The following is a 16,589-nucleotide window of genomic DNA, read 5'->3' as shown; positions in this document are numbered from 1 at the left end:
AATAAACTCACATGCCTATTCCATCAAATTATTAATCTGAAAATTGGTAATTCAAAGGCATTTATTTACCCAGCCTTGATAGGAGATACTGTAGTTCATTTAAGATTAATGAGAGAAGGCTTTTCTTTAAGAATTCTAGCTAATAAGTGTAAAAGGAAGATAACATTAGGAAAATCATCATTTTACAGCTTTTAGGAAATAACAGATTCAGGAAAGGGTCATCAAGGATGACAAGAATATTAGATAAAAAGTGGTTGGAAAAAAACAAGATATTTGCACACAGGCAAGTATCATCTCATAGATTATTCGATAACAGAAAATGGAAAACATACTTTTAAAATGGAACAGTTCTGGAAGCATTACTACCTTCATCAACTGATCAATTCTTGCACCACTGATCACAGGAAAACCTGAAATTCTGTTCTCAGGTCATCCTACAGGGTATTCTTGCCAAAAATGTTCAGCCTGAATCTAATCAAGCTTTGACAGCTAACTTCTAGAGTCTATGAAATGTAGAAGAGAGAGGAATAAGCTAAATACCACAGATCCAGTATGTGGGACTTGTACAAGAAACTGGCCTAGCCTGTTCAAGAATTCAGTCTTGAATGAATGAATGAATGAATAAATAAATAAATAAATAAATAAATGAAAGAGGAGAAACTCTCAGACCAAAAGTAATGTAAGTAAGTCATAAGCATCAAATGCAACTCAAGGCCTAGAAGTCCAGACTGAATCCAAAATGGAAGTGTGGCTAGGGGTGGGGAAGACTGAAAAAGACATTTTAAGGGTAATAAAGGAAGTCTGAGAACGTCTGCGTATTGGACATTAGGGAATTATACTTAATTTTCTTGAATATGATAACCATATTATTGTTATGTGATAACTACATTATTGTTTCGTGGGAGGATACAATAATCCCTAGGAGAAGCATGATTCAGGAGTGAAGAGACATTAAGACTGTAACTTTCGGGGCGCCTGGGTGGCTCAGTCGTTAAGAGTCTGCCTTTGGCTCAGGGTGTGATCCTGGTGTTCTGGGATCGAGCCCCGCATCGGGCTCCCTGCTCTGCTGGGAGCCTGCTTCTTCCTCTCCCACTCCCTCTGCCTGTGTTCCCTCTCTCACTGGCTGTCTCTCTCTCTGTCAAATAAATAAATAAAATCTTTAAAAAAAAAAAAAAAAGACTGTAACTTTCAAGTAGTTCTGCCAGAAAGTAAACACGTGCCCGTGCGTGCACACACACACACACAAAGCAAATAAAACGAAGTCCAGTTGACCTCTGAACGACCGGGTTTGAACTCCATGGGTGCACTTACATGTGGGTTTTTTCAATGAACACGGTTCGCTGCTGTAAATGTATTTTCTCTTCCTTATGATTTTCTTAATAACATTTCCTTTTCTCAAGAATTTATTGTTAAGAATTCAGAATATAATACATATAACATAAACAATGTGTGTCAATTGGCAGTTTAAGTTATTGGTAAGGCTTCTGGTCAACTGTAGGCTATTAGTGGAAAAGTTTTTGGGGAGCCAAAACTTACACATGGATCTTCGACTGCACAGGGGGTTGGCACCCCAAATCCCCACGTTGTTCAAGGGTCGCTGTATTAATAACTTTTGAATATGGGCGGCTGGTATGCAAGTTTATGTTTAGGTGTGCTATGGTTTTAACTCTTCCGTATGCTTGAAATTTTTCATAATAAAATGTTAGGAAAAAAGAGGTCAAGAAATGGAAGCGTAACCAAATTGTCTTAAGAGGAAGAGAGAGGGTTCTTCCTCAGACTAGAAAGATGATCAGGAATCATATTTTATTTGTTCACTACTGATTATACAGTACCTGGGACAAGGCCTAGCATACAATAAACACTCAAATTGATATTTGCTGAATGAATAAATGAGTAAATGGTAATATTTTGGGGCAAAGGTAAAGGTACATAAGAAAATTTATACCTGATGCTTATATTATTAAAAGATGGAAGATCTTGAGAAGATAGAAGATAGAAAACTATCTTCTGAGGAGAAATGGGGAGGCATTGTGATCTTTGGGAAATAAGGTTGATTGACTTCATGACTTCATATCACTATTTTCATATATGCCAATCTTTGCAAGATTTCAATATTAATAATTACAATATTGAGTTTCATTTAAAAACATTCATATCATACAGCTGCTTAACAAGATTTAAAAAAATGATCCACATTTTTATTAAAACTATCACTAAAAGGAATCTAATACTGTGAACTTACTTTTCTGACAGATGCTCTAGTCTTCATGTGACTGTTTCTCAAAGTCTGGAAGGTCGCCATAACTATATTGCTGTTGTATGTAATCAATGAAGAATTAATCCATAAAACACCTAAGGAAAACATATTAAAAGAAAACAACTAATTTACTGATTTTACTGATTCAGGCAAGCATTCTGTCCTAAAATAACTTCCTTAAATTCAGTCATTTAAAAAAAATAAAAACCTAAAAATTCTGAGACATAAAAAATTATTTTAAGCAGTTTGCCCTTATCTATTCAATCTCACTGCCTTTGTGTTTTGTTTTGTTTTTTACAAATAAGAAAGTATTTGAAAGTCTTAATAAGAAATGTTTGGAAAACCTTTTAAAATCTAAAATAGCGATTATCACAAAAGAATCCCACCCTTCTTGCTTCCCAAAAGTCACTTGAACCCTACGGCAACTGTGAATGTATGAATGTTCTGAAACTCCTTATTTCTTGGGCAGAAATATTTGATAATGGATGAATGAGACCATGAAATCTGTATTTATCAAATAAAATCCCATAAACAATAACAAATCCTTATTTATGAATCTTAACAGCATACCAATGAGTAGAGTTCAAAATATCCAAGTTAAATGATTAAGAGTATTTAAAACACAGGCACATGTACACACGCATGTGCGCGCGCACACACACACACACACACACACACGGGCCTTGGAAGAAACTCTAAACTAAGAATTTAACCTTTTTATCGATGATTTAAGAAAGTACCTTTGAAAGCTTAAATCAACTTGGGCATTAAGTACTCAATATTCACATCTAATCACAGTACCTTGTCCATTTAAAATCTACTTGTGCTCATGCTATGGATAGAGGGAGAACGAAGCAATACAGCCCTCTTGAGTTCAGAGACTTGGAAGGAAAGTATTTTATTACAGAAAAGAATGAGAATAGGAACTCAATTCTAAATCACTAAATAATTTAAAAATTTGAATGAATAAAATTTAAGAAATGGTTAGTTTCAATCAAACTGGCCTTACCAAGAATAACCTAATTGAGGTTTTTAAGACATCTGATTAATATAAATTTACACTATGAAGAGATATATATGCAAAACCAAACGTCAACCTAGTTTCCATGAGAACGGCAAACAAATCAAATGTTGGTGGCGTTCCAATTTTATATTCTTTCACTGTAGAGAGAAAACCAAAGCATGTATGTGTGCACACGCACACACACACACCCCCCTCTAGACATTTCTAGGTTCTAATTTTTAACAAAGAATTATGATGATATTCTATTCTGAACCAGAATTAATCCTAGTGGTCTCCTTAACAATAAAATTTTATTAATGACTAGAATTGAAGGACTGTGGGAAACGCAAGGGAGGTCGCATCCGCACAAGATAAAGAACAATATACCACGACTCAGAAGAGTACCATGTGTCTCTATTTCACCTTTCATCGGCTTTGTTTACTCTAGCTAAATTACAATATCTCTGGATCTGTCTCTTCAATGTATATATCAACTTACTTTCTGGAGAAATTTATCATAAGAATCAAATGGAAAATAATTTATAGGAGGTACTTTGGAAACTATAAATCATAGGTAAAAGAAAACTAAAATATTTACTTATGGACCAAAATGATGGAGGGGGCCAAATTCTCAAAACAAGGTATAAATATAAAAGTTTATGTGGCCAAAGCAAGACAATAATCTTTTTATTTTCCCCAGGCCAACTCATTCTCCTTTTCCCCCACAGAGTTCTCTTCAACTGTCAGAAACCCTCAGAGGCAAAGGGACTTGCCTTAAACGTTACATGAAGCATACAAAATACAAAGGCCAACACAAGGGTTCCAGAAAAGCAAAATTCTCAAACTCGGCGCCTGAGTCAATTGGCACCTTTCGTGTGGGCAACTGCGTAATACAGATCAAAACTTTGAAAATATTCCTATGCTATAAAACAGTAATTCTACTTCTGGGAATTCATCAAAGCAAGCAATGATCCTGAAGCATCTCGGGTCCCACTGAGAGCTTATAAAGCACCAAGTGCTTTGCTAAGGGATTTACACGAACGTTTCATTTAACCCTTAGGACCGGCAGAGTAGTACTTCAGTTCTACAACGAGACAAACTGAGGTAAGGGAAGTGAGGCCGTTCGCCCAGGCCCACACAGTAAGCAGCAGAGCTGAGATTCAAATCTAAACTACACGCCAGCGCCCAGGCTCCGACCACTCCTCTGGAGTGTGTAACGCTTTGGAAAGCGGCACATCACACTTTATATCAGAGAAAAATAAGAAGCCCTCTAGATGTGGTCCCCCATGATGTGACTGCATTCAAAACCACACTGAAGGACAGAGAAGCACACGAACATCTTCACTTTCTCTGACTCCCGAAAGGGCGAAATCGGGGAAAGAGATGGGAAACAGCATCACCTTTGCAGCTGCTAACTAAAGTCGACAGGAGGGAAGATTACACACTAACCCAGAAGAGAAGCTGACCAATTATCTAGATGAGCCGCTTACCAGAAGGTGCTGTGACAAGCCATGCCCCTGCGGCACAAGAGACAGTGACAAGGAGGTTGGGGATCTGAGACAACATCCTGCCTGGATTTGACAGCTCTGGTTACCCCAGAGCTCCACCTACAATACTCCTGAATAGCGGACCTAGAGAGAACACTCTCTTCACTGTTGAGTACTAAAGCAAATGGAATCCAACGTTCAACAGACCTATGAAAAAATAAAAAAATAATAGGAAATATACTAAAGAAAAAAAAATCCAGACAAATATAATCATGCCACCCAAAACTCATATTATCTATTTTCAGAACGGCGCCCTCAGAATTTGTATTAATAAAAAAGAAATTATATTTAGTTCCATATCTTCACTCATTTTCTGAACCCGACTCCATTCCTTTGTGTTTAACACATAAGTAAAATATTATCTCACAAAGGGAAAAATCTATCGGAGAATAATCTTTGCGACAGTCCATTTAAGTGAATCCAACACGAGATGGTACGACTCATGCTCCTGGTAAACACATCTCTGGAAATGAAGCAAAGACAAATGGGGGAGAAAGAGCAACAGAGCAGGGTTTCTTCACCATCTTTTATAATTAGAGAGAATGTAGTTTTAGACAGATTTTACAAGAGGGGCAAAACTATAGTATTTTCCCCTAAACACCGTTGTGTTATGATAATAAACTTTCCACTGAATACTTTTTTGATTTGTGCCCTATTATGGGTAAATAAACAAGAGTCCTAAGCAGGGAATAACTGTTTCTCTACAGTCAAAGAAATTAAAATGAATCTAGATCATTCTTTTGAAAGCAGATCAGAGACAGAAAGTAGAGAGAGACAAGGCAAACAACTGAAAAGTAAGCTGCTAGAGTTCAGTAAAAACACAGCATATAAAAACAACACCATGAAATAGGGGCACTTGGGTGGCTCGGTCAGTTAAGTCATCTGACTTCAGCTCAGTTCACGATCTCAGAGTCCTGGGATCCAGCCCTGTGTTGAGCTCCCGTTCAGCAGGGAGTCTGCTTGTCCCTCTCCCTCTGGCCCTTCCCCTGCTTGTGTGTGCACGCACTTTCTCTCCCTCTCAAATAATAAAATCTTTAAAACTAAGTAAATAAATAATAAATTAAAAAATAAAAATACCATGAAAGAAATGAAATCCCCTTAGAAGCAACCAAAAAGCAGAATAGATAATGCTAAAAACACTGGAACGCCAACGAAGTCTTAGGAAATATCACAGAATAAAAACAGATGAAAGCATTAGAGAAACAATTATAGAGAGTATAGAAAACAGACATATGGGACACTTGGAATAAATTACACTTATCTTGGATCCTGCGACTTCCTTTCTTAAAATTTATCCTACATATACACTTGTACAAAATTCATGAAGATATATGTGAAAGAATGTTCACTAAAACAAAAAAACTAAAAATAATCTAGAAGTCCGTCAATTCAAATAAACTATACTACGTTTGTATGACTATCACCAGCTGCTGGAAAGAGTTAGATCAATACACACTGATGTGACAGCATGTCCACAAAATATTAAGGTAAAAACCAAGTTGCAGAATAGTGTAAACAGTATGTGCTCTCTACTTGTCATTAAAAATAACTACATACACATGCAACTCTGGGTGTATATTTGAACATGTCTAGGAGATACTAGAATGCATATAGACTAAACTTATGACAGTGGTCATTCATGACAGCTGGGACTTTTTTTAATCTTATGAAATGTCATATAACTATAATACGGGAAGATGATACATTGTTAAGTAGAAGACGACAAGTTTCCATATGTTCACAGTATCCCACTTTTGTGTAAAATCTGTATGACTGCACGTGGGTATTTATATATGCAATGTAAAAGAGAACATCTACTAAATGGTTATAAACATTATTTTTTATCTGGGTAGATACAATTATATGAGTTTTATTTTTCTGGATGTAAGTTCTTTCATAATCAGAAAATAAATACTTCCAAGACTTTCCTCCTCTCCTCTGGCCTAAGAAATTTTCAAGTTGACATCATCTATTTCCTGACCTTTTTACAGCATGAGTTTACCAAGCCAAGGAGTCTCTGAAACACCTTGTCTTCTACCAACACTCTTATCCTATCTTGACTCTCTTCCTAAGGCTCTGATTCTCAAACTTCAGTACACATGTGGATCAGCTTATTTCTAATACCCCTTTCACCCCCAAAGATCCAGATGCAGGTCTACATGGCAAAGGTACTTCTACATTTAATGAGTTATTTGTGAAAATATAAAAGTTTCCAATAATTTCTAATTCTATAATATTTGATAACATATTTATAATAAATGCTCCAAAAACATGTTGGCCAAATTCTGAATGGCCAAGTATTAAAAATATTCTGTTAAATATAAATACAACAAAGCAGGGCAAGATATATGAAACATGAGTTTTTGATGTTAGACAACAGGTAACCCAGGCCTATGACTGCTAAAAGAAGGGAAACATTAGCTGCCAGCTATTTCCAGGTCACAGCACAGCGTGAAGAAACCCAAGCAGTCTGGCGGTCTCACCAAGTTGCAGAGACAGAGATGAGAGTCTGGGAAGGCCAAGGTGGCTAGAATTTGCAGGGCAGTGCACTGGAGAGAGAGCTCACAAAGACTGAAAGCATCAGAGTTGCAGATGGGTTGTTCTAGGGTCCTTGGTCAAATACTGATCTGTGCTGAGTATCACAGGTTGGGGAAATAATTACCTACCAAAGATCAGCAGGCCAAACAATACCTAGAGCCAGACAGGGCTTGGAATCATTTGCACTCCCACCAACCAGAGTGGAAAAAACCTTGTAACATGTCAGGCAAAGGATGGCCTCCTCAGAAGGAAATCATCTTAGCTGGGGGACTAAGTCAGCACTACACCAGAGGCTGTTCTGCAGTCACCCTAACAAAGCTTAAAAGCAAGCCTCAAAACAATCCAACAGGTTCCAAATAACCTGTAAACCCCAACTAAATCCAACACTCTTAAAAAAAAAAATACAACAAAATCAAGCAAGCAACAGCATAAAACTCAATGGCTAGCACACAGTCAAAAATTACCAGTGGAGAAGAAAAATATGACCCATAACCAGGAAGAAAAAAGTCATTAAGTGCAGATCCAGAAATGACAAAGACGATGGAATGAACAGAAGAGACGTTAAAACTGTATTACAAATATGTTCCATATACTCAAGAAGGGAGAGGAAAACATGGTCATAAGAAGAGAAACAGAAAATATAAGAGATCCAAAACAAAACTCTAGAGATAAAAATAAACCTAAAAATACATACTGGGTACAAACAACAGCAGATTAGAGAATGGCAAGAGAACATGAACTTAAAGACATAGCAATAGAAGCTATCCAGAATAAAGCACAGAGAGAAGAAACCCGCAAACAAACAAAGCAGCATCAGTGATTCACTGTGAAAGGTAACTGGCATCTCCAAGAATGTGGGGGAGAGGAGCACTGTATGGAGACAAAATGGCTCAGAATTTCCAAAAGTTGATGAAAACCATAAACTGACAGATGCAAGGGAGATCAACAAACCCTAAGAAAAATAAACAAAAAGAAGACCACACCAAGGTACATCATAACCCAGTTTCTGAAAACGAGTTATAGAAAAATCTTAAAAGAGGGGCGCCTGGGTGGCTCAGTCATTAAGCATCTGCCTTCAGCTCAGGGCATGATCCTGGCGTTCTGGGATCGAGCCCCACATCAGGCTCCTCTGCTATGAGCCTGCTTCTTCCTCTCCCACTCCCCCTGCCTGTGTTCCCTCTCGCTGGCTGTCTCTATCTCTGTCAAATGAATAAATACAATCTTTAAAAAAAAAAAAAAGAAAAGAAAAATCTTAAAAGAAACAAGAGAGGAAAGTATACATTACATACAGAGGAACAAAGAAAGACAGCAGACTTCTTGTCAGAAACTATGCTGGGCCATAAATAAGATAATTGAGCAACACCGCAAAAAAAGTCTCAAATGATGGGGTGCCTGGTTGGGTCAGTCAGTTGAGTGTCCAGCTCTCGATTTCGGCTCAGGTCATAATCTCAGGGTCCTGGGATAGAGCCCCAGTCAGGCTCTGTGCTCAGGAGGGAATCTGCTTGAGACTCTCTCCCTCTCCTTCTGCCCCCGCCCCTCTCCACACTCGCACACATGTTCTCTTTCTCTCTCTCAAATAAATAAGTAAATCTCTAAAAAAAAGTGTTAACTGAGCTATCCATACCCAATAAAAATATCTTTCAAAATTCAAGGCAAAATAAGTTTATTTGAACTAAAAAAGCTGTGAGAATTCATCACCAGCCAACCATCACTAGAACAATAGGCAAGAGAAAAACAATACCAGATGGAAGTTTGACTCTAACAAGGAATTTAGAATGCCTGAAAGGGTAAATATGAGGGCAATACAAAAGATACTTCATAGAGATATTTCTCTCCTTGTTTAATCCCTTCAAAAAATACCTATTTAAACTAAAAGTAATAACATATAATGGGGTTTACAACCTATACGAGTAAAAGGCATGACACAATAAAACATACAGTGTGGTGGGCTGGAGTTTAAAAAAAAATACTGTTCCTACAGTATACAAAAAAATGATATTGATAAGTCAAAGTTATCTGGTAAACCCTAGAGCAACCATTAAAAACAAAATAAAATAATAACTAAAAGGCAAACAGTGGCATAAAGGTGATGCTATCTCCCCTTTTTTGCAAAATCAGGAAGCTAAGGCTCATCTTCACAGGATTGCTACAAGAATGCAATTACATAATATATATAAAAACAGTGCCTGATAGAGCAGGAATTGATACAGCAGGAATTCAAATGTTTTCTTCTTCCTTAAGAACAGACCTGCTGTTTGACATAAACCTAAAAATACCACAGCTATCAGTTACTACTTAGTTTTCTCTTTCAAAACAATAATCAATCATAAAAAAAGACCCAATTTGTGTATGACCTAAATGATTATCTATTAAGATCCTTGCTTCTCTAGTTTCCTGTATAGCAACAATAAACACAGCTTAAAAAAAAAGAGAAAAAAAAAAAAAAACCCTAAAATCTTCAGGCTGTGCTTTCAAAGTGAATACATGGCTTAGAAATTTAAGTAATATTCTTAATCTCCTACATAACTCCCATTTACAAGATCATTTTAACAAAAAATATGTTCAGAATTTTAACCCAAGAAAACATTCCTTTATCGAGGACATCTACGATGCCATGTCTCAAAGACTATACTGCTGAAAAGACATTTAAGTAGCTCTTGCAAACAGTAATAAGCCTCTACCCTCATCCGCCAATAGCAGGAATGAGTGAATGGATCTGCTTTGCCAATGGCCCCGTGCTTGGTACATATGAGGCATCCTAAAAGCCTGTGCAAAACCTATTAATTGACAGGCTATAAAGGCATAAGAAAGAAAGAAGGGTGTGAAAGAGAATTTAAAGGTTCAAGCTTGGGGAGCTGGAAGAAAATTGGCCTTTGCCGATTATAGGGTAACTGGAAGATAGTGTTTTATGTCAATATAATATCCAAAAGGCACCTAAAATATACACATTTAGTGGGGTGGTCAGAGTGAGAGATGTTATTCCTGGAATCATCTATACATACAGAACTTGAAAGCTGATCCTAGAGACGAGAAAGAATAGAAGATCAAGAAAGAATCTAAGGGGACAACCATGATAAAGGGTTGCTTGGGCAGGTAAACAAAGAACCACAAATACGGGGCAGTTGGAAAAGCAGGCGAAGGAGAGATTTAGAAGAATTTAGTGTCACTGGAGTCAAGAAGTGGTTTTATGTCTGGAATGGTCAGCATTAAACTTCTAAACTCCTGAGGGTAGAAATGATATTCTTTCATCTCTGAATGTTGCAGGAGTCCCTTCCACAGCGCGCACTCGGTAGTAATAATACCACATCGCTACACTGTGCCAGTCAGGCACTGCTTAATTGCTGTTAAACAGAATTCACATTTCTCACAACAGTTATCACACCCGTCTTACATATAAAGAGACTGAGGCACAAACCACTTAACTAATCTGCCTTAACTTAACTTAACTCTAGTTTTACCTAGAAGACTCTGTCCTGAACGAGCCCATTACTGAGAGTAAGTTCAGTGTAGTACTGGGGGGAAAACTCAAATGGCAGGATGTTAAAGTACACCAGAGATACCCATCATTTCCTCCCTGTCACCTCTTCATTAGAAACTTGCAGTACCCAGTCTAAAAAAGTACAAACTGGGGGTGCCTGGATGGTTCAATCGGTTAAGTACCTGCCTTCTGCTCAGGTCATGATCCTGGGCTCCCTACTCGGCAGGGACTCTGCTTCTCCCTCTCCCTTTGCCCCCTCTCCCCCCGGCGTTCTCTCTCGCTCACTCTGCTTTCTCTCTCAGATAAATAAACTTAACAAAAAAAAAATCTTAAAAAAAAAAAAAGTACAAACTGAGATACACCTAAATCTCTTCCCCATCCATTCTTCTGTTCCCATCTTCCCCCGTCCTGAGCCAAACGTACTACAAGTAGATACCTGGCCCACAGGACTATCTTCCAGAAATTCAGAATGAAGATGTGAAGACACTTGTTGAGAACCATGCTACAAAAGCAAAGTTAGTTGGCACCACAGCAAACCAAAGTTTCATGCAAACTTAAGTCAGAGGGAAGCGGAAACCAAGAGCTTTAAAGAGAGCCAATTTGATAGAAATTAGAACGTACAGAGTCCAGAGTAGCAGAGACAAAACCATGTGTTCCCAGAGAAAAACTGGAAGAGTAACTAACTGCCTGAAGATTTTCTAGTTCCCAGGATCCTGAGCTGGACTTCATGCAATGGACTTCAGAGGCAGTCCTCCAACTGTTATGACAAATGCCTTTTTTAATTAAGTTCATTCAAATGGGTTTTTGACACTTGCAGCCAAATAATCCTCAAGCCATTAAAAGAGGTCAAAGGAAAAACACTGAATAAGCAGCTACTATGTGCTTCAAAGTAACTTTGAGGTATTTTGACTTTTCACCATCAGGGATGAGGAAATGGAGGCTCATTTATATTAAGTAATAGATCTGCCTGACTCCAAAGCCCAAACTCTTTATTTTGCCTCATTTTCATTCACGTTACATCCAATCTACTCAGACCACACCATTTATCTTATTTTTTTCTCATCAAACATTCTCAGATTAATCCAAAAATGTTAACTTTTCACCTTTTAACCTGTTCGGCCGCTATATACTTCAAACACCTTTACTCTAGGAAGTATTTAACAATAAAATGAACTGTCATATGCAAAGATGAGTGGCAGAATAAAGATATTTGGATCCTTTTGGTCTGTTTCGAAACTCATACAGTTCTTCTTTTCTTTCCTTTCCCTACCTTACCGGCTGATACACCCTTAGGTCAAGCCCAAACTAAGGATAGATCTTTTCCTGTCTTGTCCCACCCTCATTCCCTCCAAGTGGTTGACTTTATTACTAAAATGCAGGCCACGTGACAGAAAAAGAATACATTCAGACTGCCTAAATAATTATCCTACCCAAAATGACTTCATTACTTTTGTTTAAAGATTTTATTTTTAAGGAATTTCTACACCCAATGTGGGGCTCCAACTTACAACCTGAAATCAAGTCACGCGCTCCACCAACTGAGCCAGCCAGGTGCCCCCCTCCAATTACTTTTCCAAGGCAAGACAAAACAACAAATATCTACATGCTAAAAGCCTGAAACCCTTACCAAAAGGTTATAAAGCCTAGTAAAAAATTGTATTTTTCTGTCCCTGAAAATCAGTTTGCCAAGATGGAATGGGAGGGAACTTTTAAAATCTAGACCAGTCTCTTTTGCCCATTCCCAAAAAGACATTTCCTAAGTTTTTCACATTTTCTTCAAGTGTGTAACAGAGCTCCACTGCCTATTTATAAGTGGAAATTTCCCTAAAACTGACCTATAATGTATCATCTGATTTTTCTTTAAAAAAAAAATTAAATGTACTATATCCTTCTTTCAGCCCCTAAAGGTAAAGGAGGACTTCTTTAGATTCTAGATTTATCCCAGGAATTCAGTAGCTAAGGCAGCTGTCTTATTGTGGGTTCAGGGTCTTCAGCAGTCCCCTATCCTCAACAACTGAGAAATATCACTAGCCTAGGAATATACCTCTAGGCCCTTAGCAACAGTGCAGTTATCTGGGTACATTCACTAATCACTAGTTACCAGGTCAGCCTGGGAACCCATTTGTTCTGACTGCCTCAAATTCCTTATCTCTCATAAACTGTTCTGTTACTCACAGCCCCAACTAACAGTGAAATTCACTGTCAACTCTGGTAGTTCTGCCAGAAGGAACATAAAGAAAAACCACGATACTTCTTTAAAAGGGTGACTAGATGTTTAAAAAGATTCATTAAAATGCACTATTTTAACTGACACTAATCATGCTGGGAACTGTGCTGCCAATTACTCTAAAATCATAAACAAGACATTAAAACCATCTTTGCATTAGTGAGTACCTTATATTTTGAGTACTCTATATTTTCTGAGTATTTCCAGACATATCAAAATCAGTATCAATCAATATAACTATAATATCCCTAACACGGTGGGAAGAAGCGAAGGAAAGCTTACACGTTTCGCAACGGACTGAATAATTACGAAGCTGAAAGAGAACCAGAATTTTTAACTCTGATTTGCACTGAAACCATTAGGTATGTGTGTCAGCTCTATTTCTCTGCCTGAAATTTCCTTAACATCTTAAGCCTAAACCACCTCCAGTTTAGTAAGATTTTAGAGGAGAGGGAAAGAAGAATTGCTACTAAGCTATACCACTGTCGCGGTTTAGATTCTACTGCCATTGCTATTGTACCAACGTTTTTACTACTTTGGTCACATCCACATATTTTCGCGTAAAGCAGAGTAGGTGCCTGGAATAACAGAAGTATATCCAATCCATTCAGGATACGGATGGCCAGCATTTAAACCATTAACAACAAACAGCCTCGGAGAAAATGTGACAGCAAATCCAAACACCAACACTCGGAGGAGCTGCTTGACGCCTTCCGTTTCTGTCACAGGATTTGGGTTGCGCCTGGTTCCATGGCTCTGGGGTTCTGACAGTGAAGGATGCTGCGCGGGGACAAAGTGCAACGTCCTCCTCCTCCTGCATAAGCTCCTGTGCGCGCACCACGAACCCAAACTAAGCACACGCACCGCTACGCACCAGAGACCCGGCTCTGAAGACCATCCCGGGGATGGAAACTGAGCTTGTCATTCAAAGGGGCAGCAACTCGGCCGCTACACTCCGTACCCCAGAAGACCCCTCTCGAGTCCGAGGACACCCCCTCCCCCCAGGCCCGGTACCGCGGGCTTCCTTCCACCGCCCAGTTCCTCCCGCCCTCCTCCCACCGCCGTGCCAAGGCGCAGCTCTGGGCAGCTCCGAAATCAGAGCAGGGACTGCGGGCCGCTCCATCCACCGCGGCCCCGCAACCACGCCGCCACCCCGGCCAACGCGCGGCTTATGCTGCGGGCGGATCCGCACCCGCCTCACCTGGGGGCCGCAGCCTCCGCAGCTCACAGGCATGTCACCGGCCCGCAACGACCAGCCGCGCGAGCCGCCAAGCAGGCGGGCGGCCCCTCCCACACCGGCCCCCAGCCCTCCCCCCCTCCCCGCCCCCGCCCTGCCCACCCCCGGCTTCCGCCGCCGCCGCAGTTCCAGCCCGCAACACCACCTAGTCCCCACGCCTCCCACTCACTCTCGCGAGAGGGTGCGGCGCCTCTCGCGAGAAGAACTCGGTGACCAAGCCCGCGCAAAAGTGGGTGGGCTTTTAAAAAATGAAAGAGGGAGCAGGAAAAAATCTTCCCACGTGCTCTGGGGCGGCTAGCGGATCGGCCCCGCGCGTCACGTGACGTGCAGGCGTCCTCTCTATTGGCCAGAATCTGCTCAGCCGTGGGAGCTTTAAACTCCTGGCTGACCTACGAACCTGCGGCGAACGTCTTGCGCGCTTCCTGATCCGTTACCTTGGAAACGGTTTAACCCTTTTTTCTGGCAAGATACCCAAGCGTTGGCTGGCTCTGCAGGTTTGGTTTCAGGCCCTTCCTCCTTTCTTTCGACCCCTTCGTCTTACCCCCTGGGATCAGCTGGGCTTCTTCCTCGCCACACGCTAGCTTTGCTGTCTTCCGATCGCCAGGGCTCTTTCCAAATCTGCAGCCCCAGCTGATCTGACGGCCCAAGTAAGGCTCATCCTTTGGGGTGGCTCCGCCCCTTCTCCCCAGCATCTCTAGGGAGGACCACTCACAGCGCACCAGGCCAACGGCCCTATCCGAACCTCAACAATCAGCATCAAGGGATCTACCGGGCCCTAGTGCTCGCCCTTAACAATTTGCGCGGTATCGGAATCAGGAAGTGAAGTATTGGTCACGGAGAAACCAAGCTCTAGACGAAAAGCTAATGTGTGATTATTTACATTTAGAATCGGAAGGCCTAGCCCAGTCAAGTTGCAGTCTCCTCGTGGACATCTGTTCAAGGGTGGAAATACCCGATAGATGAGAAAGATATTTTGACGTTTATCCTCACATGAGTTTTTCACTGTTTGGGGGAGGAGGTAGGGAACAATGGGTGCATTCCTATGCTCATGTCTTCGTTCAACAAATTTTTGTTGGGCTACTACAAATGTTAGACAGTACTCCAGGCCGTCGATTGAGCAGTGATGATGACACATGAGTTTAGGTTCTAGGGTGCTTGTGGGGGAGGAGGGGAGAAAGAAAAAATGTTTATTGGCCTTAAGCTCAATGCAAGAAAAGTACAGTAAATGTTGTGATGGTGATTTTGATTGGGTGGCTGCTTGAGGGGCTGACCTTTGGAGGAGACACGTAAGCAGTGATTTGCATAACAGGCTTGCAAACGTCAGAGCGAAGAGCACTCCAGGCAAAGGAAACAGCTAATTCAGAGGCCTTAAATTGGGTTTAAGAGGAAAAATATAAGAAAGTGAGAAGAAATAAGCTTGGAGAAGTAAACAAACATAGGCCGCATCGTGCAAGCCTTTGTTAGCTAAGAAAGTAATTGTGGGGAATTTAAATGGAGTGGAAGCCATTGGAAAATTCTGAAGAGCAGAGAGACACCTATGCTTTAACCTTTCTGTCTTTAAAGCTCTTCCCTGCAGAGAATTGATTTTAAGGAGGTCACAGAGGAAGCAAGAGATTCTCAAGAGATTGAGACTTGTAGTCCAAGACAGACACAATCCCAAAAGGCTTAATTTCTAATAACCTTGACATTGCTTTTCTAGAATCCATTAGGTCAGAGCCCTGGTGCTGTTTGCTGCCTTTTGTTAAAAACATATGGATACATCTTCAGTTACTGCTATTTAATTACAATAAGAGAAATAAATGGAAATTTTTTTGTCACTTGGGAAAATCAATGTCCCAAGAGGAAAATCACATTTGATTTTTTCCCTCCACGTGCACCACAGAGATAACCACCTCTTCTGTGTATTCCTAAAGTCAGTTCTAAGAAAAACACAACATAAAGTGACGTCAGTGCAGATATTTATTCCTAAGTATAAGATTTGAAAAGATAGAGGTTGAAGGTTAGAAAATGAAAATGTTTCACTAAAAGAAACAGAAATCAGGGGACAAATTCCAACCAGAAGACCTCTCATTAACTGGTAAAGCAACTAAATCAAGGTTCCTTATCATTCCTGAGTGTCAGCTTCCTCATACATAAAACAAGACAATTTAACTAGCCTACACGCATAGTGGTTAAGCCTGAATTACACTTTGGTATGCATGCACCAGTAAGACGGAAGTTGGAAAGGGAAATGAAATTTTTGTAAAATCTAAGAGTCAGCAGCACAAGCCAAATGAAATTGGATGCACCTACGCTTACGCGT

General features: G+C 40.0%; 1 protein-coding gene across 7 annotated transcripts in view; it reads right to left on the bottom strand.

Annotated features, from left to right (window-relative positions):
* AKAP11 (A-kinase anchoring protein 11) overlaps positions 1-14,970 on the bottom strand; it is a 48,173-nt gene extending 33,203 nt beyond the window's left edge. For 4 of the 7 annotated variants that reach the window (XM_026493332.4, XM_026493333.4, XM_026493334.4 and 1 more), the window contains exons 1-2: positions 14,829-14,970; positions 2,243-2,352 (exon numbers count right to left, since the gene is read on the bottom strand). In XM_026493332.4, coding sequence (XP_026349117.3) covers positions 2,243-2,302 — 60 coding nt within the window. In that variant the 5' untranslated portion in view covers positions 2,303-2,352; positions 14,829-14,970. Of the gene's footprint in view, positions 1-2,242; positions 2,353-14,251; positions 14,345-14,456; positions 14,573-14,721; positions 14,744-14,828 lie in introns of those variants that run through there. The other 3 variants (XM_044381835.3, XM_057308414.1, XM_026493336.4) reach the window with 3 other exon arrangements.
* Between the last annotated feature and the right edge of the window lie 1,619 nt (positions 14,971-16,589).

Source organism: Ursus arctos, unplaced genomic scaffold, assembly GCF_023065955.2.
Source record: "Ursus arctos isolate Adak ecotype North America unplaced genomic scaffold, UrsArc2.0 scaffold_10, whole genome shotgun sequence".
NCBI lineage: Eukaryota > Metazoa > Chordata > Mammalia > Carnivora > Ursidae > Ursus > Ursus arctos.
Note: the sequence above shows the minus strand (reverse complement) of the source record. Positions and strands in the feature narration are given on the sequence as shown.